The following is a 23,538-nucleotide window of genomic DNA, read 5'->3' as shown; positions in this document are numbered from 1 at the left end:
CAGTTTCCCCATTAAATCAAAGTTCAAAGTCCCTGGCCACATGTTTATAGTGCATGCACAAAGTTCAGGAATGGATACTGTCTGCCCCAACATGCTCCAAGCCCCACACCCAAGCCCTCCCAGCAGAGACAGGCACAGGATGCTCTGGGTGGAACTGGTTCTGCGAACACCCCTCTATTACATCTCTCGTGGATGAGCAGCGTAATCACTCCGCTCTCCGGGGGCCACAAGCTCAGAAACGTCCTAATGAAAAATAAATGTATTTACAGGGAGACGTCAAAGCTGCCAGGACGAGTCAAAGTAATATGCCTGCGACTGGCACGCGGACTTTTATTTCTTCCCCCTCCATGCTCCAGAGCTGCTCCTGCGGCGTGGAGAGATAAATATTTTAAATAGCGACACTTTGGCAATGCACGGTTATGCAAGACAAGGAATAATTAGAAAATAAATTACTTTTTTTAAACACAGCGTTACAAACATTGGGCGCATCAGATTACTGCTTTATGCCGGCCGAGGCAGCGCAGTTTGAGGAGGCCAACGTAGTAAGGACCTCAGGGACAATCTTAGCCTGTCCCCAAAGCCCCCAGATGGAGAGACACTCCTCCCGCCCATTCTGGGAGGCTCCCAGAATTGAGCTGAAGACCACACTTGGCAGCTTCCAGAAAATCTCGGCGATGGAAAGGCTTCCTCCGGCGTCTCACCAGCAGTAGGCATGGACTAAAAATAGTTTAATCTCCTTGAAAGCAAAAGGAGCAATCAGCAAAACAGACACTCGGGCCTGCATGCCCACTCCTCTGCATGCTCTTCTCCATCCATCCCAGCCTGTCCCCAGTGCCAAGCATTGTCAACCTTTGACAGATTCCAGGAGGGCAGGGTTTCAACGGCCATTCACCGCCACAACCATGGAGGATGTCGATCAGACACCACCCAGTACCTCTTCTTGTCACCGGCCCAGCATGTTATGTGTGGCTTAAATTTGGAGACACCCCAGAAAAGGACCAGGGTATGTAGTGTTAACCCCTCTTTCTAGGTGGAGAAACTGAGGCACAGAGGTGTACTCACCAGAGAGGGCCACGTGCCAAGGGGAAGGGCTCGGCGGGAAGGAGGCTGATGGCTTTGAATTAGCGCTGAACCAGTCTCCATGGCTGGTTCCCATAAAATAAAGGGCAAGAAAAGACGAGGGCTTATTGGGCAGGGGAGGGGAGAGGCTCACACGATGGGACCAGATCCCTTCACGGCTGAGTGCATCTGTCACACAAGTGTGTCTTACCTACCGCAACCAGCACAACAGATCGACGCCATCATTTTCACCCATTGACCCGGGATGAAATTTGCATCTAGTGTTCTGGCCCCTGCTTGCTGTATGACTGAGAGCATGTCATGGCCCTCTCTTGACCTCAGTTCCCTGGAGGGACAATTCCACAATGTCATGCCTGCTCAGGACTCATCAGGACCCCTCATCTGCCCCTCCTCATTCAGTCACACCCATTTTGACTTTGTCCACCTGCCCTTCCTCCATGGCTAACCACCAGACCAGGAGCTCAGGGCGTGGCAGTGGGTTCTGTATCACCACCCAATTTTGCAGAAGAAAAAACAAAAACAGGAAGGGAAAACCCAGATACCCAAATCTTCCCTGAAGAGGTCAGAGTAGAGCCTGGCCTCTCATTCCAGCCCTGGCCTCCCCAGGATAGCCTCCCCTAGGGTACCACTGTTGAGTTGGGGAGGTCACTTAGTGGTAGAGTACTTGTCTAGCACAGAGGCTCCAGGCTATATCACTAGTGACACAGACACAGACACACACACACACACACACACACACACACACACACACACACACACACACATGCGCACCCTCAACAAACAAACAAACCACCACTGCCTCTTTAGAGTTCTTGAATGCCTTCTGTCCCCTCTTCCATCCTTTACTAAATGAAGCAAGTATAAAAAGCAATAAAGTAGACTCTGGCAGGTGGTCCAGCCAGCCTAGCCTCTGGAAATGCCATCAGAGAAATTGGAAGTGAAGTCTCTTTTCCTTCTGAGCATCTTTCCTTGTAACCAGCAGTTGCCTGTAAAAAGCCATTCCATTATCTTAGCTCCAAGCTTTTTAAGAACGGCCTGTGGCCCACCTAGTCTGCCCAGGTCTATCTGCAAGAGTGAAGAATGTCTCCCATCAGCCTCTGGAACCCTCAACCTCACTCCCAGTTGCCCTTGGGTCCTGGGTGTTCCAATTTATCTGTATCCTCAGGTATTGCCCTTGGGTCCTGGGTCCTCCAATTTACCTATATCCTCGGGTCTTGCCCGACCTCCAGCTCCTGCCTCTGTAGCACCATGCTCCTCTATTGCTGCTTCTATATACTTGTAGCTTGGTTCTGTTAGCTGCAGTAACTCCACTTCCTTCACCATCTCAGTATGGTTCAAGGCTGAGACAACCTTCCCTTTTAGAGATGAGGATGCTGAGGTCTGTGTCATCTGATTTGAGTAATTTATTGGTCTGACCTCCCTTAAGACCGTACCCAGCCTCACTTCTTCAGCCTTCGGGTGAGCTCAGTTTCAATAGCTGGAGTTGGTAACTGGAGAAGGCTCCCAGGAGGACAGAACTCTTAAGATAAGGGCACGGTCCTGGGTGGAGCTCAGAGACCTGGAGCAGCAGTGAAAAGAAAACCTGTTCTAGATGACTCAGAACCAGCTGAGGCTTTGGGAACATCCCCATGGGGGAAAGGCCTTCTGGCCACGGGGGTCTTATTTGCTAGATTACACAAAGGTGTTGGACAACAGGGCTTCCCAGAACAACTGATGCCCTGCCATCCTTTCCTTCCGCAAAGCCCTCCCACAACCACTGAATGCGTGAGCTAAGCCTGTCAGGGCCTTCCCTGCAAGTAGAAGACCCGAGACTCAGATTGAGGGGTGCCGGACCATAGGCAGGGGGAGGACCAAGTTGTCTAATTGTCCCTCTGAGGTTGGTAGTGCCCTTTGCCTCTCTGTTCTCTCTAACTCCTTGGGTCTCAGAAATCTCACTTCTGCCACTAGTGGGGGAAATCCCAATATTTGGGAATCCCAAAGCCCAAATGGGATATTGGAAGACTCTTCTCTTGGGGGAACCTGCAGCCCGGGAAGACAATCTGACCAGATCTGATACAATGAACATCATAATCCGCACGTCCCTTGACCACACCCGGAGCTTCTACACACACTATTTGGTGGTACACCGACTTGGGATCTCCAGAGTTGGGTCAGTGCCATAGTCCACAGTCCTATCACACGCTCTTCGGTTTCTGTTTAAAGATGTACAGAGCGAGGGAAACCCTACACGGAGCAGGGAGGGGACCACGCACCTCAGAACCAGAGACCAACTGGCAGAGGGAGAAAACGTAATCTGTGCTATAAACACCGGGGCTAGACGAACCAGTGTGTCTTTCACATATAATGAGAACTGGGTTCTTGCTGTTGGAGAAAGAAGTCTCTAGAAGGAAAGAAAGAAGAATTGAATGAGCCTCTGGGTTGCTGTACTGGAGCCTGCCCACTGTGGTTTCACAATTTGAAAACGTATTAAAGACAGATACAGGTATAATTATAGATGTTGAGCTTACCTGGGTGAGCGTACACCCCCCCCCCCATACACATTTCCTACTCCTAGGGCCTAGAGGCAGTAATAACATGCAGTAGCAGCAAGCACACACAGCACCCAGATCTTGATGTCTAAATATTCTCCAATGAACGGAGCTAGCATTCTTAGGAGTAGTTCAGAGTCCAAGAGTGGGACAAGAAAAATACAAGATGTGTCTGAGCATCTTGTGATGACAGAAATTAAAACAAGGGCTCACGCAAGGCTGAGGGCATGCCCAAAGAGCGCAGGAGGCGACCTGCTCCAGAGCTGGAGCAATCTGCACAACAGAACTAATAACGATACTACTGAATTATATCATAGACTACAAAGAGCATCCACGAGTCCACCCTGAAATAAATAACTGAAAAAATAAACAGAGGAAAAAAGACAGTTCTTCCTTACAGAAGAATTCCAGTTAATACATGCAGAAGGAATGAGAGAAATAGAAAAGCACTATTCGAACATTCCAGTAATAATCGCTGCAGGCAAGCTTCAGCAATAGGACGCTAAAGCTGACAGCCAGAAGTTTGAGAGAAATGGGATGTTTGCACAGCCTCAAAGTATCTCCTCCAAGAAAGGTTTTTAAAATTATAAATGGAGAAAACAGCAAGTTTACTATGGAGGAAGCAAGCAGATAGCCCCTTAGCCAAGTGACCAAGACCAAGACATGCTGACATGCATCTATGTCCTTCTTTAAAGGTGTAAACCCTCAGTCTAATCATGAGGAATCTTCAGGAAAAAAAAATTGGGGGGAGGGGCACTAGACAAAACAACTGAGGAATACTTTTTTGTTCTATATTTTTCATAAATGATAATGATATTATTGAGTTATAACTCAATGATGGGTTTTGCTATGTAGCCTAAGTTGGCCTCCAACTCTCCATCCTCCTGCCTCAGCCTGTCAACTGTTGGGATTGCAGGTGTGAGTCACCACACCTAGCTTTGGCTGGTACTTTTTTTTAAAAAAAAATATATTTTTCAGTTTCATGTGTATAGGTGTTCTGCCATGGGTGTTGGGTCCCCTGTAATTACAGACAGTAGTGAGCTGCCATGTAAGTGCTGGGAATTGAGCCTGGGTCCTCTGGAAGAGCAGCCAGTGCTCTTAACCACTGAGACATCTCTCCAGGCCCTTGACTAGTACTTTTAAACACGTTAAGACAGGGGCTAGACAGCTAGCACAGCAGTTAAGAGTACTTACCACTCTTCCAGAGGACTTGGATTTAGTTCCCGCCCATATGGCAGCTCACAACCATTTATAACTCTTGTTCTAGGGGATCCCATGCCCTCCTCTGGCTTCCACAGGCACCAGGAACACACATAGACCATATATATACATGCACATGAACCCCCACGCACATAATTTTAAGTGTTAAGGAAGGACAGGCTGGGGAGATGGCTCAGTGATTAAGAACACTGGCTGCTCTTCCAGAGGACATAGGATCAATTCCCAGCACCCACACGGCAGCTCACAACTGTCTGTAACTCCAGTTCCAGGGGATCTGACACCTTCATACAGACATACATGCAGGCAAAACACCAAAGCACATGAAATAAAAATATATAATACTAAAAAAAAATATAAGGAAGGACAAGCAAAGATACAATCCGCCACAGACTAGAGGAGATTAAAGAAATATGGTGGCTAAATATAATGAACTATCTTAAACGTGGTCCTGGAAGAGAACAGGACATGGGTGCAAAATGTAGTAAAACTTTGCATTGCATCTCCACTTCGGAGAGCAGTGCTACACTGGTTTCTCAGTTGACATGTGGACTGCGGTTCTGCAAGGCACCTAGAAGAAACCGGGTAAGGGACTGGGGCGTTTTTATACGATCTTTTCAGCTTCTGTGTGTGTTCTTTTTTTTTTTTTCTTCAAAATAAAAGGTTTTTCTAAAAAGGGACACTACTGAGAGTTAGCAGACACCGTGGCAACAATGAAACAAGAACAAGATGTTATTTTTAAAAAGGTGCAAAAAGACATCTTAGAAACTTAAAATATGGTGGTAAAATGTAAGACTTGATAGAAAGATTAGAATATAAAACAAAGAAATCGCCAAACAAAAGTACAGACATGGAAAACCAGAGAGGAGGAGGAATAGGAAGTGGGGGGAGAAAAGGAGGGGAGGGCGAGGTATCGGAGTTGAGAGTTCTCAAAAACAAAATAATAAAAGGATAAAGAAAAGGAACGAGAGAAAGCAGAAAAATAAAGCATTAAAGAAACTTCCCGAAGAGAAGGCCCTGAGCATGGCGTGGCAGTGTCCACTGAGGGCTGAAACACAAGTAAATTCTGTTAGAGTAAGTGTGGAATCGTCTAAACACTGCGCAGAGTGGGAATTTTTATGTTTCTGGTTAAGAACAAAACAAAACAGGTCATAGCTAATGGGTCAGGACTCTGGCTGCTTTGGAGAATGGAAGGAACTGCTTTAAAACACGGGAGATAGGTGGTTGTTTCCAGTGAACACCAGTCCCCCTCTGTTCCTGGGATGTGTACAGGGGCAGGAAAGCTGAGACCTACAAGCCAAGAGCCAGGTTCCACAAACCTTTCTCAGGAAGGCAAATGAAAACATTCTGTGCCAGACAAAGAAAAAAAATCAAGATACCAAGAAAGAAGCAGCCACAGGACCCAGGAAAGAGGAGACACGTCCTAGAGAGGTGGAGACAGTCCCAGGGACGACGCCCAAGCCTGGGAACAGCCAGTCTTCACCGGAGCATGCTGCAATGAATAGAACCTGGAAGTGTCAGCTTGAATGAGGAGGGTCAGGTAAAATGGCAGGCGCGAGTCTGAGGCAGAAGCAGTACAGGTCACAGGACACTCAGCAAATAAATTAACAAACAAAACCCTGACAGTTGTCACCTTTAGGAAACAAGTTCAAGAATTGTGTGTGCTATGATGTACGGTTCTCAACAGCACTTGCCAGGTCAGGACAAGGTCAGCAGTGAGTTCGAATCTAACTGCATCACAACATAATGGCACCAGAGGAGCAGGGCCAGGACTGCCTGCGGTGGGAGGCACGTTCTCATCTCTCACAGCAGGGCGCCTGTGGATAACGCCTAAACTTGAACAACCATGCAGAGGCGACATAAGTATGTCTTTCTGAGCTACGGAGCTTGGAGAAGAGAAGTACCAGCCTCTGGGGAGTTGGAAATGCAGAGGGGGCTCCTCCACTTACACAGCTTGCTGGTGTAACCGTTACTTTACACCAGGTGCCTTGTAATGCAAACTTAAAAACCCTGAATTTTGAAATCCATCTAGAAATGTAAGGGAGGTTGAGAATGCAGAGAAGCGAAGGAAGGAAGAAGGACAAACAGCAGAGGCAGAGGTATCGACTGGAGATCTCAGGACATGGATGACAAAGTGGTAGAGCCTACCATTTTACTCAGTCTGAAAGTGAAGGCAACTTGAGGTTTTAATTCTCTGATCACAGGTACAGGTGACCAAAAGACCAATTTGATGTTTGTGACCTCTGTTCTGAGGTCCCTTCCTTACATTTTTTCAAAGTGAGATGCAGAAAGGGATAGGAACCACTGGAGTGATCTGACAGATAAAGCCAACCATGCCAGGGGGCTGAGGGATGGTGCCAAGGAAGGCTGGAGACACTCCGGGTCTTTCACAATTGTTGGAGCTCATACCAAAGTCCAGGGGCCTCTCTCATCTGGACAGATAGACAAGCCTGCCTGGGAGGGGCTTGGGAATGAGAGCAGCTGTCTGGAAAGTGTGACTGAGTAGGACTGTCATTTGTTAACTCTCACAGCCTTTGTGAAAAACAAACTCCACGATGTATAGGGAATGCACAACATGCATAAATGTACAGGGGTGCCTCAACTCCATAGCCTCCTATTCAAGGGACAGAGTGGAGCCCAGTTCCTGGGACAGGAGGACCAGTATGCGGTCTGAACTGTTCGGCTTCAGGCCAAGTACAGGCTCAGATGAGTGCTTTGGAAAATCTCAGAGCACTGAGTTCTTCAGACAGTGACACGCTGGACCCAAGCCCTCTGGGTGGGCTCAGTTCTCCCAGCAAACCATGTTTGTCAAAGGCGAGATGACAGACAGGACTTGTGACTCCTGTCTCACTTGAGCCTCATCGCTGTCCTAGCCTGTATAAGGCCTGGGGACTCAGATGCTTTGGTAGCACCACAGCCCCTCCACGGACCCTCCACAACGGCTGGTGCCCCAGGATGTTGACACCGCCCCAAACAGTAACCTTTCACACCACATGTTCACTGTGAGTGCCCCCGAGTCATCTCCTTGGCCAGATAGGACCTTTCAAAAAATTAATTGATTATGGTGTGTGTCTTTGTGTGTGTGTGTTCATTCATGTAAGGGAGTGCAAGTGCTTGTACGCCATGACATATGTGTGGGAGTAAGAGGACAGGCCCAGGCGTCGGTCCTCACCTCACATCTTATCCAAGCCATAGTCTCTTGTTCTTTACTGATGGGCATGCCAGGCTAGTTGGCCAGTGGTCTCCCCAGGATTCTCCTGCTTCTGCATTCAGTTTCACCGAGATCACACACCCACACTACTGTACCAGGCTTTGTGTGGGCTCCGAGAATTCAAACTCACTCTTCATGTTCGTCTTTACCCACCGAGCTATCTTCCCAGACCTGGACCTTCCATGGCTCCACCACAGGGTCTATAGAGGCCCTGCGGATGTGGGGCATCAGAATCCAGTCTGAGGTGGGAGGTCTTATCTAATGAGGCAGCTCATTCAACTTCCTGGGAACTCCCCATCTGTCCCCCAACAAGCTGTGGTTGGAGGTGTAAACGTTGTGCAGGCTCCCAGGGGCTCTAACCAGAAATAGAAGCTGCCAGACCATCCGTGATGCAAAGCAGTGAGTTTTCAGGACCCAGTTTCCTGTCCGCCCCCCAAGCAGCAGGCTCCAGACCTCGCTGCCTCCTTCTCTCTGAGTGGTTCCTCCACCACTTAGCAATGGAGACAATTTACATAATGCATGGAATGGGAGCACAATAATGGCTGGGGAAGCAGGGTTGCCCGTTAGTGGCTCCCTTAGTGGCTCCTAGGGAGGGGAAATACCCGCTCCTACCCGCTCCTACACGGCTACCTCCTTCCTCCTGGAGTTGGTCTGTAATGCTGCTGCAAAGCAGGGCCTTTTAAGTGCTCAGCAGATGCCAATAAGAGTCTGGAAAGGACGTCCCTGACCTGAGACATGTTCTGGAGCAACCTCAGGACAAAGCTACACACTGGAGGAAATTTCCAAAGTACTCAAGTTTGGAACACAAATCCACCCAGCCATGCTCCTGGAGTCCACACCCCTGCTGAGCCCAGGCCCTGCATGCTGATCCTTCCTGGAAGAGGCTGCTCCTACAGGCAGGAAGCTTTAGCTAGGCTGCCATGGAGCCAGGCTGCAGCTGCCCAGGAGGCGGTCACGTTCAAACACAAAGGCAACGAAGAAAGGGGGAGAATACATAAAAATTACTGGCATGGTAATTGCTTTTTATATAAATGTTCCTTTTAAAAGTTTTCCCCAGTGGTAAAGTCCCTCTTTAAAAAGAATAAATTCACTGCACACCGATTTATTCCACGCTTATAGATGGAACATAATGAAAGCTCTTCCGTCAACACCTGATCAAGAGGCAAATGGTTGCCTCTTGACCTATCTACCCAGTCTGACTGCGCAATGATGCAGCAGAGTATCGAGGTGGGGCTGGGGGGTCTTTGAGGAGCGAGGGCTGGAGTTAGCATTGAGCCCAGACTGTAGAAGTCTGGTGCAGAGCTCACCAGTGTCTCAGGAGCTGTGTCTGAATGGAAGATACAGAGCAGGGCAGCTACAGCTACAGCGATGTCACTAATAGGAAGGAGGGTAGGACTGTGGTTACTGGGAAATGTGAGGGCCCTCATTTTGTAGGGACAGGATAACGTAGGCATTAATACAGAGAGTATCAGTATGTGGCTCTGAGAACTGCCTGAGAAGAGCCCAGCGGTGCCTGTAGATTAAAGAAGTGCTCCCCATATGCATCCAAAGGCACAGAATCTGTGTCCTTGGACCAGCCACTGCTCCATAGGGAAAATGTCCTAAGTGGTTTTACAGCCTGGCCTTTGTACTGAATTAAGGACATCAAGAACTGTCCTGCACAAGGTCCATGATCTCCACGGTGTGGTCACTTCATCCTGAGCATGACACACAGCTGATCCTATCCTGCCCCATCGCAGGAAAGCTGCACACAGTATCGGCGAATGACTCGGGGGAAGGCATGTGTGTAATGTGTGCTTCTTATCCACAACTGAGATTTCTCAGCTTGGATAATGAATCGGTTAAGTAGTTCTCACCTGCTTAGGTGACAGAACTCTTGGCATCAGCCTCCTTCAGTCCCACCCTGCCCTATGTACGCCTGCACACACTTCCGCAGACAGCTCTCAGAGCCACACGCTGATCCATATGTGCCCTCTTGCCTGGCCACACTTGCCATGAGGAATACATGCAGGCATGAGCACTCCCTTCCCTGAACACACAAACACTCAGTTGTTCATGCCTCCCCTGCAGCGCTCGGGCACAGGTGTGTCTTCAGTGTGAACACGCGTACTCGCACTCCCACGCAGCATCATGCATACTTTATCCTCTCTCCCATACACAACGGTCAGCCAGATACCATTTCATATCAGTCTCAGCATGAAGTCACTGACTCGCAGTGAGTCACCAGGGCTAATGGCCTTCCTGGTTATTCCAGTGGATTCTGGCAGGCCTGGACATAATCCTGCCTTCTGGTCACAGTTTCTGTATTCCATATGATGAAATCACAACATTGGACCTCCCAGAGGTTCCTGGCAGCCTGTGTGCACAATAAGGATGCAAAAGCTGATAGGAGTGGGAAGTCTTAGACACCAAGGGCCTTGGCATTAACCTAGAGGGCTTCGTGGAAGAGGAGAACTGTGATCTTGGTTTAAATCAGGAGAGGAGGAGGTGAATGAGGAAGAATAGCAAGTGGATTTGGACGAAGTCTAGTGAGGGTAGGGACACAGGGCAGCGGGGAGGCCCAAATGCCTAAGCAAAGCTTCTAGCTGCCTCTGCTCAGCGCTCCCACCTTAGCTGAGATTTTGCATCGCCCTAGAATGGCCCATACTCCTTAGCTTCAGCCAAGTGCCAGCATATCTGTGCAGCCAGCTCTTCTCCAGAGCACCTCTCCCCAGCCCGTATCCTCTACTTCCTCATAGAAAGCAACTGGGGGCTCCTGTATGTAGACTGCATTCCGGCAGCCCCATATATAGGCCTATCTCTCCCAGGGCAGCTAGCACTGACCTCACTTCCCCTATGGGGGCTGGATGGTACCCAAGGTCTTGTGGGACACTCAAGAGCCCCAGTGCCTCCTTCTCAATCTTTAGATGTCTATCTTTGGTTATTCATCCACAGAACAGCCATGTGGTGTCTACATGCATAGCATATACTACAGACATGGATGTGCACAGCCTGTTTCTTGTCCTGCTGTGCACCTTGAGGCTAGGCACCCAAGCCTAAGTGTCTGTCATGTGGATATCCAGCCAAGGAGAGACAAGGACAGGGCCTTAGGGACTACTCAGGATCTAGCTACTTCAGTCTCCTCCCCTATGTGGAATAGGTCGGCTAGCCTTCAGAATCACCAGGTCCCATGGCTGGGAGAGAGGTAAGACCAAGGCTGTGGCTCTTCTGCTTTTTCCAAACACGGCATGTCTATCCATACAGAGAGGACAGCTGAACCCAGGAAAGGCGGGAAGAGGACACCTCCATTTTCGGCCTGGTAGTGGGAAACGCTGTCTGTGCTGCCACCCCTGGGGCCGGCTGTGGTTTGTCAAAACCAATTACTTCTCTGCCTCTGCCAAGCGCTTGGGGCTCCATGAATCTGAGTCAAGTGTCCCCATGGCTGCCACCGATTCAGCAATGGATAAGAATGGGGATGGGGAGGAATACAGAGTGGGTCAACTGTCCCCCATGGCCCAAGATGGAAACCAACTAGGCTCTCTATCCCATCCCCCGCCTCCCACCCTGGATCATCAGACCAGCCCCTGGCTGTAGACCCAGCAGTCCCATCACTCTTCAGAGATGGGTGTGGAAGCTGGGGAAGGAGATCAGAGGCCCTAGCTACTTCCATAAGGACTGGGTCTTCAGAGAAGCTGGACTCTTGCTGTCCTGCCACAAAGCCAGCTTCTCTGGGGATCTCAGAGTCCATGTGTTCACTAGAACATCTTTTCCATGTATGTGTGCATCGAGAGGTGACTTGCTTTATGGATAGGCATTGGATTAGCATTCTTTATTGGATAGGCATCTCCAAATTCCTGAGACAACTGACCTAAGCGGCCTTCACTTCAGGGAAGTGCTGTCTGCCTGGAAAGGTTTTGCTTATGTCCTCCAACATGACAAGGAACGCCCAGCCAGAAGACCCTGAGATCCCTGGAGCTTCCATTTAAGAACCCCCAATCCCAGCTGTGGCCTGACCCATCAACCTGTCCATTCCTGGGGCCAATACCTGGGAACAGTCCGGAGCTTGGTGGCTTTGTTCTGTCCCCTAGTTTATGCTAGGCAAGCTGCCATGCTCTTCACTCTTCTTAAAGGGCCCAAGGGGCAAGCATGTGACTTGTTGTTGGCTAAGAGGATAAATCAAGGTCCCTCCCCTTAACCTCTGCCATCTCCTCCCCATGGTGTCTCTGCATTTGGCTCCCTGGACTTCTGGCCAAGAAAAGCACTACCCTCATTTGATCATAGATTCATAGATGCTATTTATTCCAATCCTGCCCAAGCTTGGTGGCCTTTATGCCTTTCTCAGTAAAATGTCTCCAAAATATGTCATGATCAGCCAGGATGAGAAAACCAATTTTCAAAATCCTGGGTTGAGCTAAGCAGAGACGACACCCTGATATTTGAATTTTTAAAAAACCTGTGGCCAACCCTTAGAACTGCAATCAATTTGTTCTGGAGATACAGAATGGAGACACCCATGCTTACAGGGCTCCTTTTCCTGGCAGAAGAGCTCTGACGTGCAAGCCTCTGTAGCCAACACCTTTCTTCTTTTGCTCCCCTGAGGCTCCTACATCTCCCATGAAGACAGAACTGCTTGGATCTTCATATCACAAATGGGGGTAGAAGCTCAAACAGGCAGGAGGGCGTGCCCCAGGTCCAACACTGCAAGTCCAGCCCTGTCATTCCCACCCACATTATCTTTCAATTGCTGCTCAAGGCATAAGCTTTAAGACCCCAGCTCCACCTCAGTGTGAGCCAGGGCATATTCTGTCTTCAGAAGACACAGACCGCAAACATGTCGTTCCTATTCCAAGCTATTCCTCATGTCCTAGAGATGACCTTGGATGTGCCCCATAGTGACCTCTTGTCAAAAGTTAGAAGCCAGAGGCCTCTCTCCCTATGCTTGTATCTGGTAGTGGGTCCCATCTATGGATATTCTTCTAGACCCTTCTATGTCTGTGGACTCCCAGAAACCTTAGCAGCACCTTCTGAGGAGATTCCAAAATCCCAGAAGCCATCTAGCAAGGACCTCTGCCTCAGCCTTTCTCAGCTGAGACTCCAGGGGTGAAGAGCAGGCATGTGTTTGTGCCCAGGCCCCTTTTGAGTTTTTCTATCACTGTATCTTCATGCACTAAAGTCGTTCGGAAACAACACTCTCATGCTCCTAGAGGGAAGGACGAGTGGAGGGCTGGGGCTGAGAAAGGCTCTAGTGCCAGTCAACCGCAGCAGCCTGGCAGGTTGGTGCTCGAAGCATGGATACTACCTAGGGAAGGTGTCCTGGGGCAGTACTTCCTGCAATCTCTCTCTGATGTGCTGTGTGAAAGGGTGGTAGACCTTAGCCTGGCTGGCCCATAGGCAGCAGTTCCTTCCATAGATGAAACAGCTTTTAGAAAAACTCCTCAAAAAAATGGAAATTTTTCCCATTAAGTCTCATTGGAGAGTGTGTATCTCAGGGCGGAGCAGAAGAGCAGCAACCACCTCCCACCAACTGCGTAACCTCACTCAGGAAAGCGTGCTCCAGACGTCGTGGTGTCTGTGGGGGACGTGTGTTGTCACTCAAAGACAGGCAAGGGAAGGGAAAAGGTAGGCTGAGAACAGGGTACAAAAAGGGGGTCCAGACAGGGCTCGGCCAGGCTCTGATGCACCCGCCTTCTCTGTAACCAATTATGCTCAAGCAGCGGCCTCATCACGTTTCAGACGCCCTCCCAGGAGCCCCCCCTCAGCCCCATGCATCCCCGCTGGGTGCCAAGCAAGAGGACCATATGGAGGGAATAATAAGACAATTAACTTTCCATTAAAGAATAATATATGTGGGTTTTTAGGGAGGCAAGAGACAGCAATCCCTACCCAGCGGCATATTTCACACCCGAGCCCCTTGCCACCTCCCCCACTACAAGGCGCCCCGCATCACCATCATCTGCACCAGGGGAGAGGAGGGTGTCGCTGGGCCCCCAAAGGAGGGAGCGGGCTGGAAGGAGGGGTGGGGCCTGCGTGATAAGCAAGTGGAGAGCCACTAAGAAGCCAGCTCTGAGGTGGGGGTGCAGTAAGCCCGGAAGGATCTGGGAGGGAGTTGGTGGGGTTCTCTCATCATCCCCCAGCAGACTCTCAGTGCACTGCATCCCTAAAGAGCTGCTTGCTGCCTGTCTTTCAAAGGCACACACAAATCAGTGTGTGGACCAGGGGTCACAACCGCTGCCTTTGCCTTGTCCTTCTGGGACTACTTTGAACCCCTGGCATGTCCCTCACCCAAGCCTTCTTCTTCTTCTGCCCCTCTATGGTTCTGGTGCTCCGTGCCACTTTAGGGCACTGTTAACCTTGCCTTGGAAGCCCAACACACACTTTCCTCAAATGGGAACAGACAACATTTTCAGCAAATACTAAAGCCAGCGTATAAGTTTGCAGAGGTGAGCTGGGGAGGAGGTGGTCGGACAGAGACATTTCTCAAAGGCACCTACAGAGGACAGTAGATGTTTCCGGACTTTGGTGCATGCTGATAGCCAGCTCCAGATGTGGCACGCTGCAAATATTATGTACACATTCCTGGAGTACTGAGCTGATGAGCAGGAGGAATAGCGGGGGCAGACAAGACAGACAGGACTGGTAGTGGCACTGGTTTAGAAATACTATTTTTGGTCCTCATAAAAGGTTGAGGAGCCACAGACTCCATGGGCCTGAATCACCCTGACTGGAGATGTCAGTTGGGGGTACCCAGAAGAGACTGGGACTGGGAATTTCTGAACCTGCTTCTGTGGACATAGCTTGGGGAGGTGCTGACTGTGCAGTTCCGTTGCCTGGACACCTGCTCATGGTTGGCCTGTCTGAGCTCCGGGAGGGGCTGTTGGAGATGACTGACCAGGACCCTGGGTTTCCCTCCTTGACAACAGGTCTGTGAGGATACCCTAGGTCGGCTAAGACCGCCATGAAGGAGGAGGCATTTGAGATAGAGCCAGGGCAACAGGCATTTCCACCCTGATCAGCAAGTGAGGTCCATGGAGTTTGACACGGGCAGTATGATTCCAGAAGATAGGCGTGATCCTCACGGCATCTCAGGTCCCTGCTCCCAGCCAGCCTTGTCAACAGTTTCCTCTCACTCTTAGCAGAAGGTCCTCTCCCCTATAAGCGAGCATCTTACCTATCCCAGGGCTGGTACACCCGATGACTGTCCCACGCTTGAGGACAGTCTCTGCCTTGCTTTTCACAAGGTCCCCAGAGCTGTTCTCCTCGTACCCTGCCACCCATTCGGAAGTGGGAATGTACCTGCCCTAGGCTTCGAAGAGGAGAGGATCTGCCCTTCTCCTCATCCTCCCCTTGCACCCCCAAGCAACTGATGAATTATTCATCTTGATATCCTCATTATGCAAATGAGCTCTGAGCCCAAGCATATGTTCTCTACTCTCCCCCTAGCATGGGGACAATATGGTGCTGATGGGGGAGGGTAGAGAAGGGGCTCAGGAGACCTCCCTCAGTCCCATGGGCTGTGGGGGAGGCGGAATGTTTAGGGTCTACACTTTCATGAACCACACAAGGAAAAATTGGCAAGGGCTGGGGTGAGGCTATAGCGTCCAAGGAAGCGTAGCTCAGGGCTATCTGGCTAACCTAAGGAAGAAGAGATGACAGGTTAGCAGCAGACCAGGTACTGGCCTGGGATCAGATGAGAGGATGTGACAGGGTCTTCATACACAGCTTCCTTGCCATGGTCTACCATGGTTTCTAACTTACAAATGGGCCACAGTCTGCCCCCAGCCATGCCCCATGGGGTTGTGATAAGGTCGGGAGGAGGAAAATGCCAAGGCAAGGAAAAGTCTCCCAAATGCCACTGTCTGCAGTTTCTGCTCTCTTGCAGCTGCCAGCCCTTGAGGCTCCAAGCTACTGGGGGTGGGGCAGCCTCTAGGAGTAGGGCAAGCAAAGAGTGGAGCCATGAAAGAGGCTCAGAAGCCTGAGGAGGGGCAGCCCCAGTGGGGGCTCAGGCTGGCAGCTAGGGAGCATTGGTGAGAGAGCCAGTGGTAGTGCTGGTCACAGCTCTGCACCAACCGTCCTCCTGACCCACCAGAACCAAAGGCAAGCAGGGCACACCAGTCCTTGCGCATGCATTGGAGGGAGGGAGAGGGTATAAGGGTCGGGGTCAGATGTGAACAATGAGCAGGTAGGGAGTCCACTGGCTAGATCATTCTAGCTCCTCCCACTAGACCCGTACACCTGTCCCCTCCCCTGTGGACACATCTCGGCCAAATAGTCAGTGCCAAGAAGCAGTCCCAGAGCTGTCGGCAGGAAGAGGCTGAGGAAGCAGGTGAGAAAAACTGGATTAGGACAGAGCCTCTGAGAGCTGGCAGCCGTGGGCAGCGGAGGGGTTGCCAAGTGTAAGGGATGCTGGGTCAGCATTTCCTTGCCCACCTGCCATACGAAGCACAGCCCTGCCCAGGTTCCCACAGCCGCAGGCATTCTCTGTATGCCCAGGAGGAGAAAAACAGCCAGAGGCTGGGCTAGAGCAGGAGGCAGAAGCCCCAGTTCTGCCACAAGCCAGCTGTGGCGGCTTGTCCACTGGTAAAAGGGCCTGGAATTACCCACATGCCACCCAGAGGGAGAGAAAAGTTCCTAGGAGAGAAAATGAAGAAAATCCTAATGATTTCTGGATGGGGGGGTGTGGGGGGGTAAAACTGGCTTGTCCATTGCCATCTTACTCCTCATCTTCCAGGCAACCCCCCCAGTGAAGAAGGGCGAACAGGGGGATCCAGGTCTCCCCAAGGTGCATATGACAGGTTTGCTGTCAAATTCCATGTCTGGTCCTCACCATCCAGGAAGCTCACTCATCCAGACAGATCCACATCTCATGCATATAGCGTACATTATTTTTTCATAGATAAATGTTCATTCTGAGTCGCTCATAAATATGAAATCCTGGAGGGCTCTTAACTGGCATTAGATATACGCGGATGTACTAATGCCCCATAGAAAACTTGGAAAAGCATGCACTACAATTCCAGGGGTCTACTATTCCTCCATTAACCTACATGGTTGCACTTGGCAGTGCCCACTTATAGCCTGGTTAGTGCAGAATGCTATTCCTGAGCCTAAATTGACTCCCGTTCCGGAACAGCTTTTCCCATAGTGCTTTCTCTGGAAGCTCTGGCGGCTTCCAAGTGCAGCTGAGTCATTGAGAGTTCACAGGGAAGAGTAGAATGGGGCTACTGCAGTTCAAGCCCAGCACCAGAAAAGGGAGTTCTACAGGCCTGGGCCATCTCAGGAAGAATGCTGAGCAAGCTAGTAGCTCAGACCTTCAGACCCAGATGCCCTCCTCACCATGCCACCCACTAATTAGCCACCTCTGCTTAACATCATGTGTGCCAGGGGTCCTACATCCATAAACAATATAAATATTCACTCCAAGTTAACTAAGCCTGAGAAGGGGCTGAGGATGATCCTACAGTCCCTGCCTACATCTCCCAGCCTTGGCACTGGCCAAGAGGGATGACAGAAACACTAATTACTGAGCCCTAGGCCTAGACTCAACCCCCAATAGTAACTCTTTTCTCTGCTGTCCCCAGGCCAACGATGGGAAGGAGAGCCCCATTATTCCTCTGCTTGATTCTGGCCAGGACCGCACTGTACAGACCCCACTGAAGAGACACCCTCTTATTAGAGCCTCACACCCATTGCTGTAAGAGCTCCGTTCTCCCAGCCTCATATTCCTCATAAAGAGCTCAAGCCTGTAGCCTGACGACAGCACATTTTGCAGCCTTCTGGGGGTGACGGATGGCCGGCTCTTCACATCACTATTTCAAACATTAACATAATCTCCCAGGATGAATGTGGTCGCTGGCGCCTAATCAATCACCCCTCCCGCACCTTGATCCCTCATTCCGACACTTAACGTAGGCTTGCCACTTCATACAGACTAAAGTGCCTGGAATACCAGCCTCCCACCCTCTTCTCTGGGTTCTGCTTGGCTTGGCCATCCTATTTACTTGCTGATGAGACTCTTGGCTTCTGCACACCCTGTAGCTATGGCCCCTAAAGGGCCTGGGCTCCCACCCAAGGCACTGCCTCAAAGGCCTTGAAGACCTCACCGCCATTGAAAACTGAGAAGCCCCAACACCCTCCCAGGCACAAAGTTCATCAGAATGGGCCACCATTCCAACAGGTTCCTGGAGAAGGTCGGACTGAGACCTCACGGAGTCGCTACTTGAGATCCACTATGGCTCACTATGCCAGGACTTCAACAATGTCACCTCCTCCTCACCCCCTCATTTCTCCCTCATTTCCTCATTCCTGCTGGGAAGAAGGTCCCGGATGAAAAGCAAGTACATCAGCTTACCTCTCGGAGCTGCTGCACGCCTCCAAAAATCCGCATTACACCATCAATCTCCTGCTCCAGGCGCCGGGCCCAGTGCTGCATCCTGCATCCAGGAGAGAAAGAGATGTCAGGAGCTGCAGCTGCAACAGCCCATTCCTGGCCACCCAGGGGAACCAGGGTAGCTACTCACTCAACTCAATTTTCACCAGAGAAGGAGCAGACACAAGGAGCCAGAGTGAGCCTGTGATTTTTCCCTTTGATGTCTGGCCTGGTGGCCTAGGCTTTCCTCACAATGACTGGCAGCTAGGGAGGAGAGAAGAGGGCATTGTGGATGCGCTGAGGGAGTTCAGCGGTTTGGAAGAAGCCTGCAGAGAGACTATTGTTCACTAGAAAGACCAGTCCTTGATGTAGCGGTTCTGAACATGGGGACTTCTGGACACCAGGGAGGTCAGAGACCTAAGAAAGCCAGCTGAGGTTTGAGGAAAGGGATGGGACCTGCTGTCATCCCCAACCCATCACGTAAACAGGAGGAGGTGGAGGAGCCCACTTTCCTGGGCTTCATCTGAGCAGAAGACATAAAGAGCTTCCAACTCAGAGGCCTTGGCTTCCTAGTTTCCTGTCGGAGATGCTTATAGAGACCCAAGGTTGGATATCGATCATGAGCCCAACCAGGGCTCCAGTGCAGATCCTCCTTTCTGGAGGTCTGGCGAACCCCTGAACTGCAAGCCTACATAACAGGCCACCTATATGCTGGACTGTATGATCATTTAAAACCATCTCTCTCTCTCTCTCAGCTTCCTCTTCTGGAATGTGGAGATAATTCGGGGTCATCTCTTAGAATGGCACAAGAAAACATAAGAGTAGGTGAGCCAGGGATGCTATATTCTCTGTGAGTGGACAAGATGAACAGGTGTCCATAACATCCTGTATTCTCAGCCCTACGTCCATTTAAGCAAGCTGTAGACAAGGCTCTTCCAAGACAGCCCATAAGGGACCCACCACAGAGATGTAAGAGGCCAGGGGTTCACAGAGCACAATGGAGTAGGGAAATGTTAGGAAACTTCTCAGGGCCCCCAACACCCTTCACAGGGCCAACAACATCCCCTGGTGTCATTTAGGGCCAGGTCTTTCTTCTGGCTCCTTGTCCCACATTCTTCCTCAGGCCTGTGCTAGGAGGTTGGGCTCATGCCATTGTGTGTGCCCGGGTCGGTTGGCATGGGAACTCAGAGCAGGAGGCGGGCAGATCACTAATTGCAATTTGCCAAGCTGAATGTCAGGACCGTGATGGAAAAAAATCAACATCAAAAGAAAGAGGTATTAGCTTCAGCTTGTTGTGGGCTGAGAAACTGCCTGACTCCCCAACTCTGTTCCCCACCATGGAGCAAAGTCTAACCTCAAGTCTGTGCAGAGGCCAGGCTGTAAGCCTCAGCGGCCAGGCTGCAGAGGGAAGAGTGCAGCTCTCTGCCTTACCCCCGTCCACCAGCACTGAGGCTCTGGCCCCGATGGCACATGGACACCGTAGCAGGTGGCTCGTTTGTGATCCTGCAACTACAGAACCTTGGGGGCTAACAATGGAGAGAGTCTCACTCAGTCCTGTATCTGGACCGAATGGGCAGAGTCAAGGACCTGATCTTTAAAGACATCCATTAGCTCTACCCTGACACTAAACCTGACTTCAGCCATTCATTGGTTTAGGGGACAAGATACCAGTCATAATCCTTCCTGCGTGAATATACAGAAGGGCACCCACTATCTACAAGTACAGTACCAGCGTGCCATGTGCTTTCTGGCTTCAATCTTCAGAGGCAAACAAAATCCCCAAGCCACAGATGAGAACGTTGAGGGTTTAAAAGGGGGCTTTAGTGACCTTTCTAAGGTCACTCATCCAGGAAAGGGAGGACACAGGACTTATTGCAGAAGCTTGCCACAATCGCAAGAACTGACGTTCAAAGGTCAACCATGTGCGTCTCCTTCCAACTCAGTACACCACCTTCAGTGCTTGAACCAGCCACAACGGGAACATTTACACCATAGAAAAGGGCAGATGTTAGGAATCACAGCACCACTATCACCTCCAGCAGCAAACTGATAAGAATTTTAAAATGCTTTGATAATTTCATACAACATATTCTGTTCATATTTACCCCCTCTACCTTTTTCCAGGTCTATCCTTACCTCCCAGCTTTATGACTTCTATTTATATGCTTATTATTTATTTATAGATGGGTTCCTACTATGTCGCTTTTGTCAGCCCTCTGTGTAGACCAGGCTGGCCCCGATTCACCTGCTTCTACTTTCCTAGTATTGGAATTAAAGTTGTGTGCCACCACGCCTAGGTCCTCTTTCTTTTCTTCATGTATTTGTAAATAATCCACTGAGTCCCGTATGTGCCGCCCACATACCCATAGGTGGGGGCCATCCACTGCAGTGTGACCAAACTTCCTGGAACCATACCGCTAAAGAAAACAACTTCTCCCTCCCCAGGAAGCTGTCAGTTGCTAATAGCTGGTAATATTTACCAATTCTCCAATGATTCCACCTGGGTATGGCCTCTTTGCTAGTATGCATATAGACCCTTGCTTCTGGAATCTCACAGACAAGTAAAAGGCACTACATTGGAAAACTAGGCATGGATGGTAAGTTTTTACTTTGCTCAGACAACACACTATTAATATAGTCACCATCATTTCATGTAAAGAGGCTATTTCAACACTAAAATAATTTTTAGAAAAACCAAATCTTTGGACAAATTCAAATTCTTCCATAGGACATACATATACACTCCCTCTCTGTCTTTGTGTCTTTGTATCTCTGTCTCTCTCTCTCTCTCTCTCTCTCTCTCTCTCTCTCTCTCTCTGTGTCTCTCTGTCTCTCTCTGTCTCTCTGTCTCTGTCTCTCTCTCTCTCTCTTTCCCTCCTCCCCTCCCTCCCTCTGGGGTTTAGGAGCAGCTCTAGTCCTCAGCTTGGCTTAGTCTGCTATCCTGGGCTTCACAGGCCAATTGCAGCCCCCCAGATTGCAGCCTATCAATACAGTGCTAAGAAAAACAAGTTACTCTGATTCTTCACCTAAACCAAACCAAATTAGGAAGGCAGTATCTGTGTCCTGGAGCTAAAAAGGACTTGACAGATAATCCATCTCATTGTCAAACAGATATGACTTTGTGGGTTCGAGGGTTTGGCCAGTGGCCGGTGCTAGCTGGGAGGGGGGGGGGGGCGATGTACAGTACTGAGAAGCTGATGAAGTGAGTATGCCTGCAGCATTCCTAGAAAAACCACACACCAAAGCAAGCTCAACCCTGACAGAGGCATAGCTGGGCTTAATCCCACAGAAAGGCATGGGCACTTTGGGAGAATGAGAGATGCATCAGAATCCAGAGTCTAACTCACTCAAAGGTAAATGGATCAAATCCTGCCCATGTTCCTGTGGACTTGGACCCATGAGCCCATGCCAATGCCCCCTGGCCAGATAGTGCTGCCCACAGGTCATATTCCAACAAAGATGTCTACCTGCTCTATCCTCAGATCCTGGGGATTTTCCATCCTCTTCGCTGGAATGACACTGCTTATCTCTAAGTGCCTGTAAGTGCCAAATTAGCAGGACGGTGAGGGAGAGAACTCCAGAGGAGGCGGTGGCGCAGCCGGGGGCGCCGCACCTCATGACTGCTGTGGGGACAGGATGGAGACTGCGCCCTGTCTTCCCAGGAGCCTGAAGTGGGGGGGAAGCAAAGGCGTTGCAGCCCTGATTTACAGATAGCAAAGCCAAGCCACTTGGCGAGATGGGTACCCGGTTATACACTTAAAAAGATGTTGGCTCCTTTAGGTCCATCCTCCTTGCAGGACAAGGCAGCTCCGAGAAGCCTCAGGGGAGACTGCCAGCTGTGGAGTCTTGGAGAGTTCTGTCCCTGTTGGAACCTCAGCTTTCCCACCTGTCAACAAGGATAATAATAATTGTCTGAATGCTGGAATGGGGGGGGGGGGCTGGGGAACATAACTCAGCTGGTAGAGTGCTTGCCTAGTACCACGTCAACCAGCTGTGACAGCACACGCTTGCAGTAGCAGAACTCAGGAGGTGGGAGCAAGAGAATGTGAAGTTGAAGACCAGTCTAGAACACATCCACAGGGACACCTTGATAAGCTGCAATCATGCTGTACAGTCTCCTAGGGACTAGACAATCATACAGTATGGGCTTTATCCTCAGGACCAAAAGACCTACTGAGGGCATGGGGGGACAGACCACAAAGGGAGAGTGGGGTGCAGCACACTGAGTCAGCCTAGTAGGAAAGAAACTACCACTAGAAACTGTAGGGTCTCAGGTCTCAGTCTCTAAAGCCAAGACGCCACTGTGTGTGTGTGTGGGGGGGGGCGAGGTGTCACCATTAGTCAAGAGAGAAAAATCAACCATATGTGAGGGGAAGAGCTGGTGCTGAGAAGCCATTTAGTAGACAGAACCATCCAGAAGCCCTCTAGAAGGCTGGGAGTCTCTAGGTCCAACCTCAGGTGGGACCATCCAGCCTTGAGACCTGCTGGCTGCAAATGGTCACCCCGAGGACACAGAAAGAGAGAGGAGGGCACAAAGGAGGAGAGGGGGCAGGGAAGGGACAGGGGAAAAAGAGAAAGAGCCCTGGCGCAGATGCAGCGGCATAAACTGTTGTTGGTTGTTAATTTTATATGTGAAGTTGTTGATCAGAATGTGATTTAATTGTACAGTATAATCCAGGCTTTTGGAATAAATTATGCAGAAAACTCATCTATAATTAAACAAATCAAAAACCAGAGACAGGTGACACTGCTGGTTCACCCTCAGAGGGCATGGACAGCGTGGGCAGCTTGGACCCCGCAACGGGACCAGATAGGAAGGGAGGGACAGTGTGCAACAGCAGACACGCCCAGAAGAGGACAAGGCCTGATGGGAGCAAGGGACTCAGACCCCTGAGTCCTGCCTCTGCATTGGAAGTAATTTTTTTTGTCATCAAAACCCTGCTGACCCTGCCAGGCATCCTCTTTCACCAGGGACTTGAGCTCAGCAGAGCAGCCATCGTTTGTAAGGGCAAGGGGTGCACACTGGGGGTGGAGCAGGAAGGCAGGTGTGAGGACGGGGCTCAGCTGGAGCAAGCAAGGGTGTCAGGGAGAAGGCACAGCTGAACCTTCTGGCTGCCAAGGGCACAGAGAACCAAGCTTGGCATTGGTAAAGGCCC

General features: G+C 50.3%; 1 protein-coding gene across 6 annotated transcripts in view; it reads right to left on the bottom strand.

The window, feature by feature from the left end:
- The window catches only part of Cacna2d2 (calcium voltage-gated channel auxiliary subunit alpha2delta 2), a 126,966-nt gene that overhangs the window by 83,713 nt on the left and 19,715 nt on the right, over positions 1-23,538 (bottom strand). For all 6 annotated transcript variants that reach the window (XM_038321920.1, XM_038321923.1, XM_038321925.1 and 3 more), the window contains exon 2: positions 18,365-18,446. In XM_038321920.1, coding sequence (XP_038177848.1) covers positions 18,365-18,446 — 82 coding nt within the window. The remainder of the gene's footprint in view (positions 1-18,364; positions 18,447-23,538) is intronic.

This window comes from Arvicola amphibius, chromosome 3 (assembly GCF_903992535.2).
Source record: "Arvicola amphibius chromosome 3, mArvAmp1.2, whole genome shotgun sequence".
Taxonomy (NCBI): Eukaryota; Metazoa; Chordata; class Mammalia; order Rodentia; family Cricetidae; genus Arvicola; species Arvicola amphibius.
This window is presented reverse-complemented; position numbering and strand designations above follow the sequence as displayed.